Source organism: Pimephales promelas, chromosome 8 (assembly GCF_988280905.1).
Source record: "Pimephales promelas chromosome 8, fPimPro1.hap1.1, whole genome shotgun sequence".
In the NCBI taxonomy this organism is placed as follows: domain Eukaryota; kingdom Metazoa; phylum Chordata; class Actinopteri; order Cypriniformes; family Leuciscidae; genus Pimephales; species Pimephales promelas.
Genome location: NC_142776.1, coordinates 17,012,599 through 17,028,489, shown reverse-complemented (window position 1 = coordinate 17,028,489; position 15,891 = coordinate 17,012,599). Strand labels below are relative to the sequence as shown.

General features: G+C 38.0%; 1 protein-coding gene and 1 long non-coding RNA gene across 2 annotated transcripts; one reads left to right on the top strand and one right to left on the bottom strand.

The window, feature by feature from the left end:
- Positions 1-215: 215 nt before the first annotated feature.
- On the top strand, positions 216-12,024 carry utp6 (UTP6 small subunit processome component). The gene is made up of 19 exons (XM_089134090.1): positions 216-432; positions 520-604; positions 786-827; positions 1,186-1,278; positions 1,360-1,407; positions 1,541-1,604; positions 2,407-2,525; positions 2,664-2,741; positions 2,816-2,897; positions 2,987-3,068; positions 4,088-4,263; positions 4,411-4,490; positions 6,147-6,224; positions 8,640-8,819; positions 10,620-10,700; positions 10,893-11,002; positions 11,363-11,429; positions 11,514-11,586; positions 11,686-12,024. Exons 1-19 carry the CDS (start codon positions 341-343, stop codon positions 11,838-11,840), a joined length of 1,785 nt encoding a protein of 594 aa, XP_088990216.1. The 5' UTR covers positions 216-340; the 3' UTR covers positions 11,841-12,024.
- On the bottom strand, positions 10,900-14,636 carry LOC120471221 (uncharacterized). The gene is made up of 3 exons (XR_005620773.2): positions 14,453-14,636; positions 13,539-13,569; positions 10,900-13,229 (listed from the first exon to the last, which is right to left on the bottom strand). It is a non-coding gene; the product is annotated as an uncharacterized LOC120471221 (long non-coding RNA).
- Positions 14,637-15,891: the final 1,255 nt, after the last annotated feature.

Below are 15,891 nucleotides of genomic sequence, written 5' to 3'. Positions count from 1 at the left end.
TGGGCAACATCTGAATCAAATGATAGAGTGAAAAACTATAGACAGATTTGTCCCTTGCCATTCAACGACCTTGCGCAAAAACGGAAAAAAGACGTAAATATTAACGGTCTAAATTATAATATTTCCTTAAAACGCCGAGCTTTTAAAAATAAAACCGAGGATCCATCGTTCGTGTGCAGAATTCTCGTCGGAGTTTTTTTCTGATGAGCAACCGGATATAGCGCATTCAACTTCCTGTCCACGCGTGTGTCGTGATGTGAAGTTGGTGAGTCTTCGTTAGTCTACTAAAATTCTTAATATCTTACCCATTTTTGTAGATTTCCTTCACACCCTTTTAGAAATGGCTGACATTGTACAACAACGATTAGAGGACAAAATACCAGCGCTTGAACAGCTGGAGAGAGTCGGTTTGTTTACGAATAAAGAAGTCAAGTGAGTAACACAGTAAAAACACACTAACAGAAAAAAGTGGTTCTTCTCTGAAACAAACAGTTTCCTCAAACATGACTTTTGTTTTAGGTCCATGTTGAAAAGATCTACTGCTCTTGAATACAAGCTGCACCGGGCAGTTCAGAGTAAAGATGACTTTATTACATACATACAGGTCTGTATTATCAAAAAGCTGATTGATTTATTTTTTGAATCACAGAAATAATTAGCATACATATTGGTTATCTAAATCAGGATGGGTTGGTCTTTGCAAATAACCATTCTAAGCAGCATGATACAAATAACTTGATATATGACTTATAATTAGCTGGTTTGATTTTTGTTCTTTTTATCAGTATGACATAAATGTCCTAGAGCTCATCAAGAAGAGGCGGGCGGTGAGTAGAGCTTTGCTGTCCATTAATTGTAAAATATTTTTTTTTAGTAATTTATTACTTTTTTACTAAATTATTATTTATTATTTTTTAGTAATTTATCTTTAGAGCTTTGTTACCCTAAACCAGGGTTTCTCTACTCTGGACCTCGTGGTCCACTTTCCCGTAGATGTAGCTCCAACCCTAATCAAACACATCTGATCAAGCTTCTCAAGATCTTAAGGATTAGTATAACGTTACAGGAAGATGAGTTTGATCAAGGTTGGAGCTAAACTCTGCAGGAAAGTGGTCCTCGAGGACCAGAGTTCATAACCCCTGCACTACACTGTACTTTAACTGAACTGTACCGTTGTGATTACAGAGAATTGGTTACCATTTTAAACGCGAAGAAATTGAGTATCCCATCATTCATCGCATAAACAATGTTTTCAGAAGGGCTACCACAAAATGGCAGGTTGGACAATATAAAACGATAACCTCACTTTAGGTGCTGTAAAATGTTCAATTTTTGATTGAATAAATGCTTTTCCTGTAGGAAGACGTGCAGCTCTGGCTTTCTCATGTTGCTTTTAATAAGAAATGGGTATGTGATTTTGTTATTAAACTAAAAAAACAAAAAAAATAAATCCATGTTAATGGGGAATGATGATGTTATATTATGTTTGTCATTAGGTTTCAAAAAAAGATCATAATTTTGCTCCTCATCTTTCAAACAGGGCACAAAGACTCAGCTCAGCAAGGTTTTGTCATCTATGTTAGCTATCCATCCGGACAAACCAGGTAAACTTTAGTGGATTTATTGTCATTGCAATGGACAATTATATTACTCCGACTGCTCTATGGAACCATACTCGTGTTGTGAGGTCGTCTGTGTGTCAAGTATACATATTTATTAGGGCTGTGCAATGATTAATCACATCCAAAATAGAAGTTTGTGATTACATAATATGTGTGTGTTCTGTGTATAATTATTTTGTATATGTAAATACACACGTGTATATATAGGCTAACATAATATGTGTGTGTTCTGTGTATATTTATTTTGTATATGTAAATACACACGTGTATATATAGGCTAACATAATATGTGTGTGTTCTGTGTATAATTATTTTGTATATGTAAATACACACGTGTATATATAGGCTAACATAATATGTATGTGTTCTGTGTATAATTATTTTGTATATGTAAATACAAACGTGTATATATAGGCTATGTGTTATTTAAATATGTGTGTGTATATATATATATATATATATATATAACATTTTACTAAGTATGAATTGCACAATGACTTGTTTGATTTAGTCCTCAGATGTAAGTCGCTTTGGATAAAAGTGTCTGCTAAAAGTAAATTAGTATATACGTTCAAATATTTCTTAAATATTTACATGAGTGTGTGTGTGTATTTATACATACAAAATAATTATACACCGTACATGCACGTTTATAAACACAAACTTTAATTTTGGATGCGATTTAATCCTGATAATCGTTGAACAGCCCTAATATTCATTTACTTTATCTTGTGTATACAATTTCAAACAGATGGCCAGGAATAATGTAATTTCATAATTGCAGCTCTGTGGATAATGGCTGCTAAGTGTGAGATGGAGGACAGGAACTCTTCAGAGAGCGCTCGACATCTCTTCCTCCGTGCCCTGCGCTTTCATCCAGAGAATAAGAAAGTCTATCAGGAGGTGAGGAGACACTAGCATTTCTCTTTGAATTATCCTAGGTAAACTAATAAAATATTTAGTTATAAAAGGTCCACACTATAAGCTGTCCATGCAATAATCTGTATTAATGTGTGTGTGTGTGTGTGTGTGTGTGTGCAGTATTTTCGGATGGAGCTCATGCATGCTGAGAAATTGAGGAAACAGCAGCAGGAGTTGGAACAAGCTAAAATTGATGTGGTGGGTTAATAGGTGAAGATCTGAGCCTTTGGGGAAAATGCAATTAAAAAACAATCTATATTTTCTCAATTTAGGGGGAATATAAATTTTCTCCAGAGATCTTGAGTGGAAAACTTGCTGAGGTGGTATACAGAGATTCTGTACAAAAAATTAAAGGTCAGAGGAATTTCCACAGAGCTGTTCAACTCAAGTGTTTCAGGTTGTACTAGATGAGTGCTGTAAGGTTATCGGTCTTGTCTCATCAGGGGCTGAATTCATCTTGTCCCTGCTACAGATCGCTGCCATCTTTGACTTCACAAAGGAGCTACATGACACCATCCTGCAAGAGTAGTTTTCCCTTTTTCTCTATTTTACGTAGATTAATTTCTTACTTTTTTGCTCTTTCGTGTCTTAGTTTTTACATGATCATCTTAATTAAAAATTTTTGTAAATTCAGAAAAAATTACTCTGAAACCAGTATTGTCAAAATCCATATCCACAAGTTTCCTACGCCCTATATGGCCTTGCGTCAAAAGTGGGCGCGACTTCCGGTTTGAAGTAAACAAAGCGCAACTTGACGTGCTTGACACTCGTTCATTCAACAGTTGACAGTCATTCAAGTTATAGCGATCCAAACTACCTAACGATGTGGGAACACAACCTCAACGAAATTCAAAAGGGTGAAATAACAGTACCTTTACCCTCTGCAGTAGTTGATTGGGAGTATTATAATAACATTATTAATAATCAGTACTCATCAAGGCATGGTGACAGACAGTTGTGCGAGCTGACAAACAATTAAAATAAAAAATACACACTTAGTCATTGTGCTTTGGAGTTTATTCAAAATTATACACAGGCTTTGATCCTGAGTTTAGCTGTAACATCAGTAGCGAACAGCCAATCACATGCTGATAGAGTTCATAGAATATTAAGAATTTAAACAAATGTACACAGGATGATTCGTCGTCTTTTGGGAGGTGATGGAAACTACAGTCGTTGGCAGGATCAGAGACGGGCTCTGGCAGGATCACTCTGATTTCGTTTTCAGCTTATGTTCAAAACAATCACGTTTAAGCCACTGAATTAGTTTAGTCCGGTTATACATACAACCGCGAACAGCACATGTTGTCCCTGAGCTCCGTAACGACATCTCTCATAAAGATTTGCGTCTTTAAATAGTAAAATAATTCTCCGAAAAACAGCTAGCCTCTTCGCTAACTACCACACAAAATACCATTGGAATGCTACTTCCGCCGCCTCACCAGAAGTTTCACCCACTTTATTTTTTACAGGAGCGCCCCTCGGAAACTTGTGGATACAGTAAGTTGTGTGTGGTGATGTTTGAAATACAGTTTGATTTTTAGTCTACAGAGTAAGTATAACGATGACTGCCTGATGTGGGATTTCATGGCTAAGCGTGAGCTGGATGCTGCCGGTGCCCCGGAGCTCCAGTCTGCGAAAGGAAGAGCTTCTGATACAGACCGCAGAGAAGATCGCTGCTGTACCGTTTATGAGGAGGCTCTGAAGAGCCTTAATACAGGTATCACAATCTTAACACTTACTTCAGACACATGTTCAATGTTTGCATCTAAAAATGTTAAGATAGAATTCATTGGTGGAAATGAGTGGATTCTCATGGTTCTAGTTATACATAATTTGCCTACTGATGTGCAATTTCTTTTTGTAGAGGCCATGTGGACATGCTATGTCACGTTTTGTCTTGAGAGATATAAGAGGAAGACAAATGTCACTGAACTGAAGGAAAAGGTAATGGCCTAATGGTGTTTTATTGGGGTGTCGTAGTGAGATTTATATATAATGTTGATTAGCATAGCATTCTATTTTCTTGATTGGGGCAGTTTGATTGAAGTTTGATATTGGTTACACTTTATTTTAAGGTGTCTGTGTTGCAGTGTAATTATACAATTAAGTACTGAGTATGAACTATATGTTCTTAAGGGTTGGTTTAGGGTCAGTTGCATGTTATTTCCACAATAACTTCATGCAATGTGTAACAATGACAATGTAAAATAAAGTGTTACTATTGTTTAATCAGATTTACAAAATGACTTATGCAATGTGAATATGAAGTAATTCCCCCTTTGCAGGTGAAAGGCACATAGAGAACTTTAACAATTGGGTATATCATGCAGTGTTGTAGTACTCGAGAAATTGAAATAAAATTACTTTTAACACTACCTACTATGTGGCCTTTTTAGCCTAAACTGATCATATTTTTTAAACTCTAAGTAAATTCAGTAAAAAAAAAAGGATTTCTCTAAGTAAATAAAAGTAAATTAGGTAATCAACCCTCACTGGTCTCGGTCTCGACTCGGACTCGACCGTCTCTGGTCTCGGACTTGACTCGGACTCGACTCTCTATGGACTCGGTCTTGACTCGGACTCGACTCTCTCTGGTCTCGGTCTCAACTCGGACTCGAGTGAGGTGGTCTCGACTACAACACTGATATCATGCTAAACAATAACCAATATTATACATTCTTACCCATCATTCTTGAAATGTGTGCATTTCTGTGTCTCAGGAAAATGCTCAACCTTTACAGGGGTTCTTATTATTAGCTCAGTTTGAGGTGAATAAAATAAGCCACTCTTTGGCCCTGTTTACACCTGGTATCAAGATGCGTTTTGGTCGATCGGATCACAAGTAGACAAGGGAGACATACCTTGACATGTACATCTGGTATTCTAATCTGTCTCTTTTGTCCACTTTCAACCACTTCTGTCCTGAATTCTTCGAGGGGAGGCTGGGTAAATGTATGGATTTTTTCAGATCTTTCAATCTAATGGAAAAAATAAGCTCACGAAATTTACATACGAACATGACCAGAGAAAACAAAAGAACATATGGAGAGCAGTAGCTTTTTTTACGTGTTTTTCAACGTTGTGCTTGGTATGTTTTCATCTTCAAACCAAACTTGGGTCTCCAGACAAATTTTAAATCCAGTCAGGCTAGCGCCCTCCCATAATGTTTGTGCATTAGGTCAGTAGGTGGCCTTTTGGGGCTGTTCGAACACACTGGCCACACTACTATTCGAGCGTCTCCTTAGTGGCTGAACTCAAAATGTTTTAGACCTCATTTATACCTGCATTTAGCGTCGTCCACTTGTGATCCTATCGACCAAAACATCTACAGTCCAGGTTTAAACAGGGCTTTTGAATAATTTTATATAGAAGTTTATTTTTAATATTGTTTCCATTGAAATTGCATGTTAATGATAATACTTTAATACACCAACAACCAGTAAGCTATAAAATACAAAGAAATATTGTTATTGGTCTCCTGTTACTAATACTTACCTTCTTGCTTGCTTTTTTAGACAACAGTGGAACTGGTATTTGTTTTTTTGTTTGTTTGTTTTCTGGTTAAGTACCTAACTCAATTTTGTGACTTCAACTTTTCAGAGAAAGGAACGATTACTCCAAGTCTTACAGAGTGCTCATGATGCCAAGCTTTTGCAAGAGACTTACTACAAGAACTGGGTAATGTACACTTAAAGGAACACTCCACCTTTTTTTGAAATAGGGCTTATTCAAAGTGTCCCCTGAATTAAAATAGTCTGGCAAAAGCAATTTTTTTCAAAGTGCATGCATTTTCTTAGTTTGGCAGCGCCGACGCTAGACGCTGCGCCGATGCTTAGCATAATGAATGGAATCATATGTTGCCAAAGTAGCATGTCGTGAGTAAAAGTGATTAAAAAAAACAACATAATTACTTCATTCATATCATTAGGACCAAATTATTATTATTACTTTAATTATTAGAATATTAGGTTGCTATTCTTACGACAGTAGACAAACAGACCAAGATGGTGACTTCTCAGACAGTCAAGGTACAGAACCATACCTCTACGAACCAGAGTTTTCAGAAGAGGAGCTGCGTGCAATGGACATAGACCGACAGAAGGAGGATTTTGCGATCGCTCAACAGCCTGAGGATGAGAGCCAACACAAACTGGTGTTGTGAGTGTGGGGGAATATGCCAACCTATACCTACTGAAATAGAGTGTCCCACTTGCCACAGCACAGACAAAGTATTGCCTTTGATGACCAGACTCAACGTGCCAGATCAAGATCCGCAGTTGTCACAGCTTCCGATGATTTCTCTGCGTTGATCCATCCTGCGGTCCTCGACTTTTTTCCCCATGAAGTCAACTGGAAAAAACGCCCCACGCCGAATGAACTCAATGGACAGCTGTCCACAGAGTAAGTGATTATTTTGCGTGATATGACTGCGCACAAGTGGCAGTGCTTCCCCTGTGATTCACCCTAATATAGTCGCAAGTCAATATCTGCCTGTTTATTCGCCTAGTCCAGCCTTTCTCAAACTTTTTTCAGTCAGGGCACCTTTCAAAAGTGCATAAAATCTCAAGGCACCCCAGTGTAAAATATAATTTAAAAACACTGCATAACCCAAATGTAAATGCAAATGTCTTGTTTAGTTAGACAGAACAGTAATGAACATAGCATAATATGAACTGTAAATAACAATAATAATAAAAACTGTATAGTACCTTTAAAAACAAAGGTTTGCAAAGTAATTCACAAAATAATTAATCAGAGACACAAATGCCATAAAACCGTAAGAGGTGGACCGCCCAATACAAGAACCCAATAACAAATCCAGACCAGGAGAACTCAAATGAAGTGCAGGATGCAGTTAAAATAAAATAAAAAGGGGAAGACATTAATATATATATATATATATATATATATATATATATATATATATATATATACAATGCAATAAGAAAAAGATGCATGTTAAAAAATGCACCAGAGATAAGCAGGAATGTTTTTCCATATAGTGCTTGTTTTTTTATCCGTGCCATGCACATGCACACACACACACCCACATACACATACACCCACACACACACACAAACAATAATCCACAACGAGAGAGGGAGAACGATCTACATGCGTGCATGCAGCGCGTATACGCGCTCACACAAGCCGGGGGTGGGGGTGACCACAATCGAGACGTGAGCCTAGTGCGACGCACACAGCCGCCATATTCTGGCAGGGTTGGATGAAAGGTGGTCAGGTGTCTTTTAAGTTTGCAGAATCATCCCTTGGTTTGATAGTTTCATCCCATATATTAGACACAACGGGAGAGGGCATGTTGCATCCCCAGTACTGAGGAAGTAGGCTGAGGCTCCATTTCACAGAAAAACTGTCCGGTTCTTGGGGGGATTTTCTTTTCAAAAAAAAAAAAAAGATCCATGATGCTGTAACTAAAGTGACCTAAATTTACGTTTATTTTTACGTTTCTGTGAGTCTGAGGTGTTGTTGCTATAACGCGTTGCTATGGATTGCGTCACTTCCGTCAAACTCACGATATGCTACTTGGCAACATAGGATTCCATTCGTTATGCTAAGCTAGCGTCGGCGCTGCCAAACTAAGACAATGCATGCACTTTGAAAAAAATGCTTTTGCCAAACTATTTTCAAATTAAGACTGTTTGATGGTGCGGCAGTGGCTCAGTGGTTCATGTAGGTTGTCTACAAACCGGAAGGTTGGTGGTTCAATCCCGGTTCCACCTGACCAAGTGTCGAGGTGTCCATGAGTAAGACGCCTAACTCCAGCTGCTCCCGACGAGCTAGATGGCGCCTTGCATGGCTGACACCGCCGTTGGTGTATCAACGAGTGTTTGAATGGGTGAATGTGAGGGATTATGTAAAGCGCTGTGGTGGCCTTTAGGTCTATGAAAGAGCTATATAAATTCAGTCCATTTACCATTTATTTTAATGTAGGGGACACTGTGAATAAGCCCTATTTCAAAAAATGGTGGAGTGTTCCTTTAACATTGGCATCTCACTGATACATTGGCATGAGTTTGTTCAAATGGTGCTGCTGTAGTAATATAGGCCACTTCATATCCCCTCAAAAAACAGCTACAGGTCCTGCTGTCATCAGGGGATACAGTATCTGCTACCCAGATTGCCATCACAGCCACTCAGCGCTTCAGCCAATCAGTAGAGATGTGGAGCTTCAGCCTCCAGACATTGGTCCATCTGGAGAGCGCAGAGGCGGGACATCTATTCCAGGAAGCCCTGAAACGTGTGAATCCCAAGGTAGCAGTTGTGCCACAGCTGCCTCTAAGTGGGACATCTTCCTACAACAGCAGATTTGCCCTAATTAGTCCACTTTAATAAGTGAACTTGGTGCTTTTTTAAAAATATTTTAAGTATAATTGGATAACAATACTATAGTTACATTTGGATTTTATTCAAAGTTGCATTTAATGCATTCAATTTATCAGTTAATGCATTCCCTGGGAATTGAACTCTTAAACTTGGTGTGACTAGCACCATGCTCTGTTTGAGCTACAGTAATGCTTATATATAACTTTAGTCAAGTGATGAGCCCTCTGCTAGGATAAACTCAGGTTTGCACATTCATCTGTCCTCGGCACTCTTTCGTCAACAAGCTAGTGAGAAGTAGCCGTGTGTGCAGGATTATGAAGCCTTTAGTTACATAACCCCACAAAGAGGCTGTTATCCAACCACATGGGAACATGAGGCTCAGGCTATAGAGTAATATTAGCATGCACAATTACCTGGTTTGATTTCTCATTCCTTCATGTCTTGGTGTTTGTTTTGTCCAAACAAAATGTTACCCATTTCTAGCAGAATTAGAGGTTTTAAGGTGGAGAGTAGTGTGAAATGTGATGTAATATTATATAGTGGGGGTCCAAAAGACTTGTAGCAGTAGTGCAAATGCTCTTATTTGCATGAGTTATATTATCAGAATTGTACATTGGACCATTGAGATTGGACCATTGAGGAAATAAGAGTTTTTGTTCAAATGGGTCATACAAAATGTATTATACTTAAGTCAAATCCCTTACAATATTCAAAAAGCATTTAAAAACTTGTCTCCTCTGTAAGCAGAAGACTTTGTTTATTGTTTGTGGTACTTGTGTTATTGCCTCTTTTAGATGAATTGCTTGGTTCTTCATTTTTAAAGGTTCTCTGAGCGATCCTGGGTGTTGTTGACGTTCGGAATATTTTCAAACAAATCGGAGGCTAGCTAGACCCTCCCTCCGCCGCATCTCCTCCCCCTCCCTTCCGTGCTTCCTGAAATAATTGTGAACGTGCATAGTTCTAGCTAATTATATCCTTGTGTGGGTTTGGCGAACATAAAGCGTCGATTTAGAAGAAAAAAAAAACAATTTAATGTTACCCACCTGTCCAGCAAAAACAGAGCAACCTGAATGTCAGACTGGAAGCCCTTCTGCCGCCGGAGTTCTCGCCATCGTTCAAAAGCTTTGCTACCGATGTAAATTCGGAACTTCGCACGTTCTTTATCCGACTCCTTCTTCTTTTTAATTTGTTCTTCAGAACGACGTCTATTTGGTCGTGTGTCGGCCATTTTTCAAACTTCCCTCTGATGCTTCTATCTCCTTCACACACACACCCCCTTTATGTGCACGCGCACTAATCCCCCAGACCCACCCTCAAATACTTCTTGCCAGTGATTGGCTGGAACACTGTTTGTTAGGTTTCGTGGTCCGGGTAAGACATGATTGTTTTTGTTGCCGTTTGTGGAGCCTGTGGTGTCTACAGAGACCGCGTTTTTTTACAGTGTGTTTAGGGGACAGGCAGCTAGCCGATAGTAAGGAGACGTTTGATGTATGTGACAAATGTTTTGGCCCCACATCGCTTAGAGAACCTTTAAGTCACTTTGGATAAAAATGTCTGCTAAATAAGTAATTGTACATTTGTGTTTGATTAATGACCTAGAAAATAATTGTATGCCTTTTTTCCAAATCCTAAAATGTTGAATGTTTTTCATTCAAACCTACAATTTTTTTAACTGTGTACCCAATGATATCTCTTTTATATTTAATCATTGTATAATGTGTTCTACAGGAAAGTCTGGCATTATGGCAGCTGCAGGCAGATTGGAGCATGACCTCACAGACACCAGAGGAAACTGAGACCTTTTTTCAGGTGGAACATGACATAATAAAATAAGTTTACAGTAAAATTCACCCAAGATCAGTCTATGATGCTAAATGTAAAGGCATTCTAATAATTTCCTACTTCTTTTTGTCCTGATTACATGTTGAATTTGTGTTCTAATAGAATCCATGGTGTTAATATATCAAATGTAATTAATTGCTCCTGATTCTATACTTGCAGAAAGGCCTACTGTCCCCAGTACCGGCAGTGTCGGCTGCCATGAAGGAAAAATACCTTGAGTGGTCATACAAAACTGGTAGTTACAAAAGGGCTAGAAAAACATTCACAAGGTACACATCAAATGTGCTCTTTCTTTCTGTATAGTGGGACCCTAAAGGCTGAGGCCATGAGTAAAAATGCTTTAAATGGAATTTTAAATTTAATAGAATTATTTTCGTCTGCATTTTAAATATTTCTATTTTATATTGACATGCCTTATTCCCTTTATTGCTTTTACTCCTTTGTTTTAAATTTAATTTAGCAGATACTTCTATATAAAAAAAGCAATTTACAAATGAGGAAAATCATATGCATAATCAAATCCTGAAACATTATTTTCAGTACAGTTTTAGACTTTTGGAACCCACTTTATATCTACAAATGAAAAATAAGCTTGAAACCAACCCTTTATTTTACTTATTGGGTTTCAGCTTACATGAACACAGACCCTTCACTAAGGCATTCTTCCTGATGATGATTCAGATCGAGAAAGAGCAGGTAAAAGTGATGTAGTACCCGGTGACGGATGTCGAAAATTCCTATTAACCAGCTGACCATTGCTGATCTGTATTATTCTCTCAGGTTACACCAAAGATGAGTAATCTGAGAGATTACTACGAGCGAGCACTTCGTGAGTTCGGCTCCTCAGATGAAGGTGAGTGTGATTCAGTGTTTTTTTTATCCTTTAAAGAGGCAACTCTCTTTCATACTTTAAAATATAACACTAAGAAACAACAACTATTTGATGTTTTAGATCTGTGGATCGACTACATCAAGGAAGAGTTAGCTAGGCACGGAAACCCAGAGAACTGTGGGAAGCTCCACTGGAGGGCTGTTAAAACCCTGGAGGGTGAAAGTGTTGAGCGTTTTACCACCAAGTACACACTGCTGCAGACCGGGAACATTTAAAACCAGCATGAATCTTTAACATGTGTTGATCATATCTTGAGGGCACATTGACGGATAACCTCAGGAGTTTCCATTTGAAAAGCCTATTTGTTGAACATTTCCATTTATCTTCTTGATATTTTTTGAAACATGCTGGTATTTGATCTTTCCATGTTGTTCCAGAAATAAACATTTTATTATGACACTGTTATTGTCTTTAAATGTTAAATAAATTATTTGTTGTGTTTTGGCAAACCCTAGCTTACACCAGTACACCAAATAAAACAAAAGTTCTACAAAAAAAACAAATGTGGTGAAATGATGTAGCCTGTAGGTAGCATCAATTCAGAATTCTCTTGACATTGTTTACATTATAAAAGTAGACATTCATTTTGCTATTACAGAGCAAGTGTAACAAGTACCTCTTCAGAAAAAAGTTAAATCTATAAAACACAATAGCGGAGCATCAACTGATTTCACCTCTAAAATAAAGTAAAAAGTCATTAAGAATAACAAGTAGTAGTTAATACACTGATTAAAGTACCAAGTTAACTACATCAACCTTTCTTTAGTGATTAAGGACACTTCAAGTTGTGAAATCGAGAGTTTAATCGATGTCACTGATTTTTACTAATAAATTACCATGGAGCTGAGAAATAAGCTGTATGAGATATTATAGGTTAACAGTTATAATTTGCTGTTGGCAAAAGTTTAAAATGTTGTTTAAAAGTAAGCTAGACACAAAAGCTGACTCCATTGAAGATGGCAGCAAACAGGTTGAAAAACCTGCTAATCCACTGGTTGTGTTTGTTCAGCTTTCCCCAAGCTTGTGTAAAGAAACCATGGTCAGGTAGCATCTCTGAATCCTTTCCTCTGTGGTTGCCATGAACTACCTGTAAAATACATAATGGGAATCCACACTTGGTTTGGTTTGCCAGATTACCCGGAATCGCACTAACTGATAAAAAAGCAGCAACGTTTGAATGAGTTAAATGAATAGCTAAAGTTTAGTACGTTATCAATTGGGTGAAAGTCAGACATGTTAAAATCCCTTTAAGGTGAGCAAAACATAGCTTGACACCAACATATTCCCTCTGACTTCACTGCTGTAGTTTGTCTGGCTTAACTAGTCCTGAGTCAGTTCTTCCTTATCAGAATGTAGGTGAAGAGAGCCACGAGTGCAGCCGACAGAAAGCCGATGACACACTGGTGGATGGTTATAACACTCTCCAGTGAGTGAATGCGCTCTTCCATGGCACTGGTGTGGATGTAGTCATAGATCGAGGCCCCGATGCTCCACACCGCCCAAACTGCATCCACCAACGCCTTCATTGTGGGAGACACCATTGAGTGTGTGACTGCCCCTCAGTGTGGGAATCCTCACAGCAGCCCTCACTCACCCCACCCACCCTGAGGGATAGAGAGAGACAAAAGAATTGTTACAGAATGCCAAAGCCTGAAGAGCAAAGAGTTACACAAGTCAGTATACGCTTGACCACTTTTTTATTATTATTATTTTAGAAAAACACCTGGGTGCATGGTAAAATGAAAACATATAGTCAAACTAAAGTGGTAACACTTCTGATATAATGTACAGTACAATGTTGTATGCAGCCTTTTATTGTAATAATCCTTATTGCAATATCTTGTTTGGCTGTGAAACAAAATCAAGTTTAAATGATAGTTCATCGAAATAAAAATTTGTCATAATTTACTCACCTACAAGTAATTCCAAACCATTTTCTTTCATCTGTAGAACATAACATAAGCAATTTTAGATTATTTTTTCACATATGGAAGACAATGGTTAACAACATTTCACAAAAGAGTCATATGTTTGGAACAATGACAGACTTTTCGTTTGAGGGAACTTGAACTATTCCTTTAACTTTAATCACATTGAGCATGTGACCAAAAAACTTTGTATGCATCCACAAATAAACAAAACTTCTCCACACCAAACTAAAGCACTTTAAAACCTATCTATGTACACTTTTATTTGGTCTCCGGAACCAGACCCCTTCGTAAAATACAATTAAAGAGCAACTGCAAAAAATAAGCTGCTGTTTCACTCTTATTTTCTGTAAATTTGCATGTCACATGCAGTTGCTATTATTATGAAACAAGAAGTGTGCAGGCGTCTTAATTCAATGCGATAACGTTTCATTATAATGTGTTTGCTTCAATTGCTTGTGATAGTGAAAACATTTACTGCTCGTATTGACCAGTCCAGTCTATCCACTGACTGAATGAGCCCAGATACATCTCACAGACCCTCATGTTTACTTATGCAATATAAGCATGGCATGACATCCTTCACAACAGTAACAGTGCAACACAAGTTAGTAACGTTACCTCTAATTCAATCATAAATCAAAAAAGCTACGAGGAACGGAATCTAACTTTGCACTGATGTAACGTTACAGGCCATTATTGATCAAATCACTAGGCCGATAATATCGCCCTATGGTCAAAATAATCATCCCTCCTGAATAAAATACACTGTGTAGTTTCTGCGAGTTTCTGAAGCAGTCAGATAAAAGACTTTAGGAAATGATGAGAGGCGATGAGAACATGATCATCAGCTGACATCCCTCTGACAAACAGCGTGATGAGCAATGATTAAGACTCACCGAATGATCGCCGATGTTAGCTGAATAACAAATGCGATGTGAATTATCGTTTGTACAGTTAAATATTCGTGAAAATATGACGGGCCGGCCACCGTATCGTATGACAAAAATCCTCAATACTCCGCCGCGAGCCCGAAGCGGCTCGGCTCCCGTGATGACGACATACGTGAAGGGCGTTTCTTCTTTTGAGTATTGTTCAATGTAAATCAACTGTTGAGGACAAAACCATGTCTCTTTAAATATAATGTAGGGAAAAATACGTAAACTGCAGAAAGATAAAAAATAATAATAATAATCTTACAAGCGGAATATTGGTATTTTAGCATTTAAAATATTGCGTGTATGTTATTTTTATTTACTGTATAAACTTAATACTAGGACAGTTCGAATGTTTGTGTCTATTGTGTCACCACCTATGGTCACCACAGGGAGCCGCTCCACTGCAATAGAGCAATCCAATCTATCCAAATAAACGTCCTCACTGCGGAACATGAAATCCATGGGGAGGAGTCGGATCCAGATCCAACTCCTCCCACCTTACATACACCTAAACCTAACCAGCTCCGCCCCCTGATCCCTAAACCCAGCCCTAATCCCTAAACCCAACCCTAATCCTACCCATCTCCACCCCTTGGATCGTGATCCGACTCCTCCCTGTGGATCTCATGTTCTGCATTGAGGTGCTACTGGGAGCAGTCTTTTTTCATCAACCCCCTTATGCTTCTGCCTCGCAACTGAAGAAAAAAGGCATACATTTAAGGTGATGATATACGATGTAACTTTTTTTTAGCATTGTTGCAAACAGGTGAGACACATGGGAGGCCCTAGCTAGCTTGGGAAAGTGAAGCATTGCTCAAAAAGTTGCCCCGTGTATTATCATCTTTACAGTCTGTTGCCAAATTACAGGATACACAGCTAGACATTAAATATTTTTTTCACTTGGCTAGAGTCGGTATAAATGGAATGTATCTGTTCTAATTATTATTTTACCAAAATGATAGCCGGTTTAAAAAATAAATAAATAGAACAAGCTGATTAACACTTTAGTTTAGGATCCAATTCTCAACTAGTTACTAATTAGCAAGCAGGATATTGCCTGTTTTTTAGTAGGCTTACTTACGCACATATTAATGCCTTATTCTGCATAATCTAGCCAACATCCCCCAATTCTACCCGATAAACTTAACAACTAGCCTATCTAACTAAGTATGATCACTAGTTAAGAGTTTATTGAGGCAAAAGTCGTAGTTAAAAGTGAGAATCATTTTAATGGAACTGGTTTTGAAAAAGAATGAACCGAACAAAAATGTATCCTGGATAATTTATAATTATTAGGCTATTGAAAAGAGATGACGAACTGCATGCGGTTTGCGAATTTTAGTGATTTCCTATCTCATATTAGTCGTTATAACAGAAAGTACATAATTTATTATGACAAG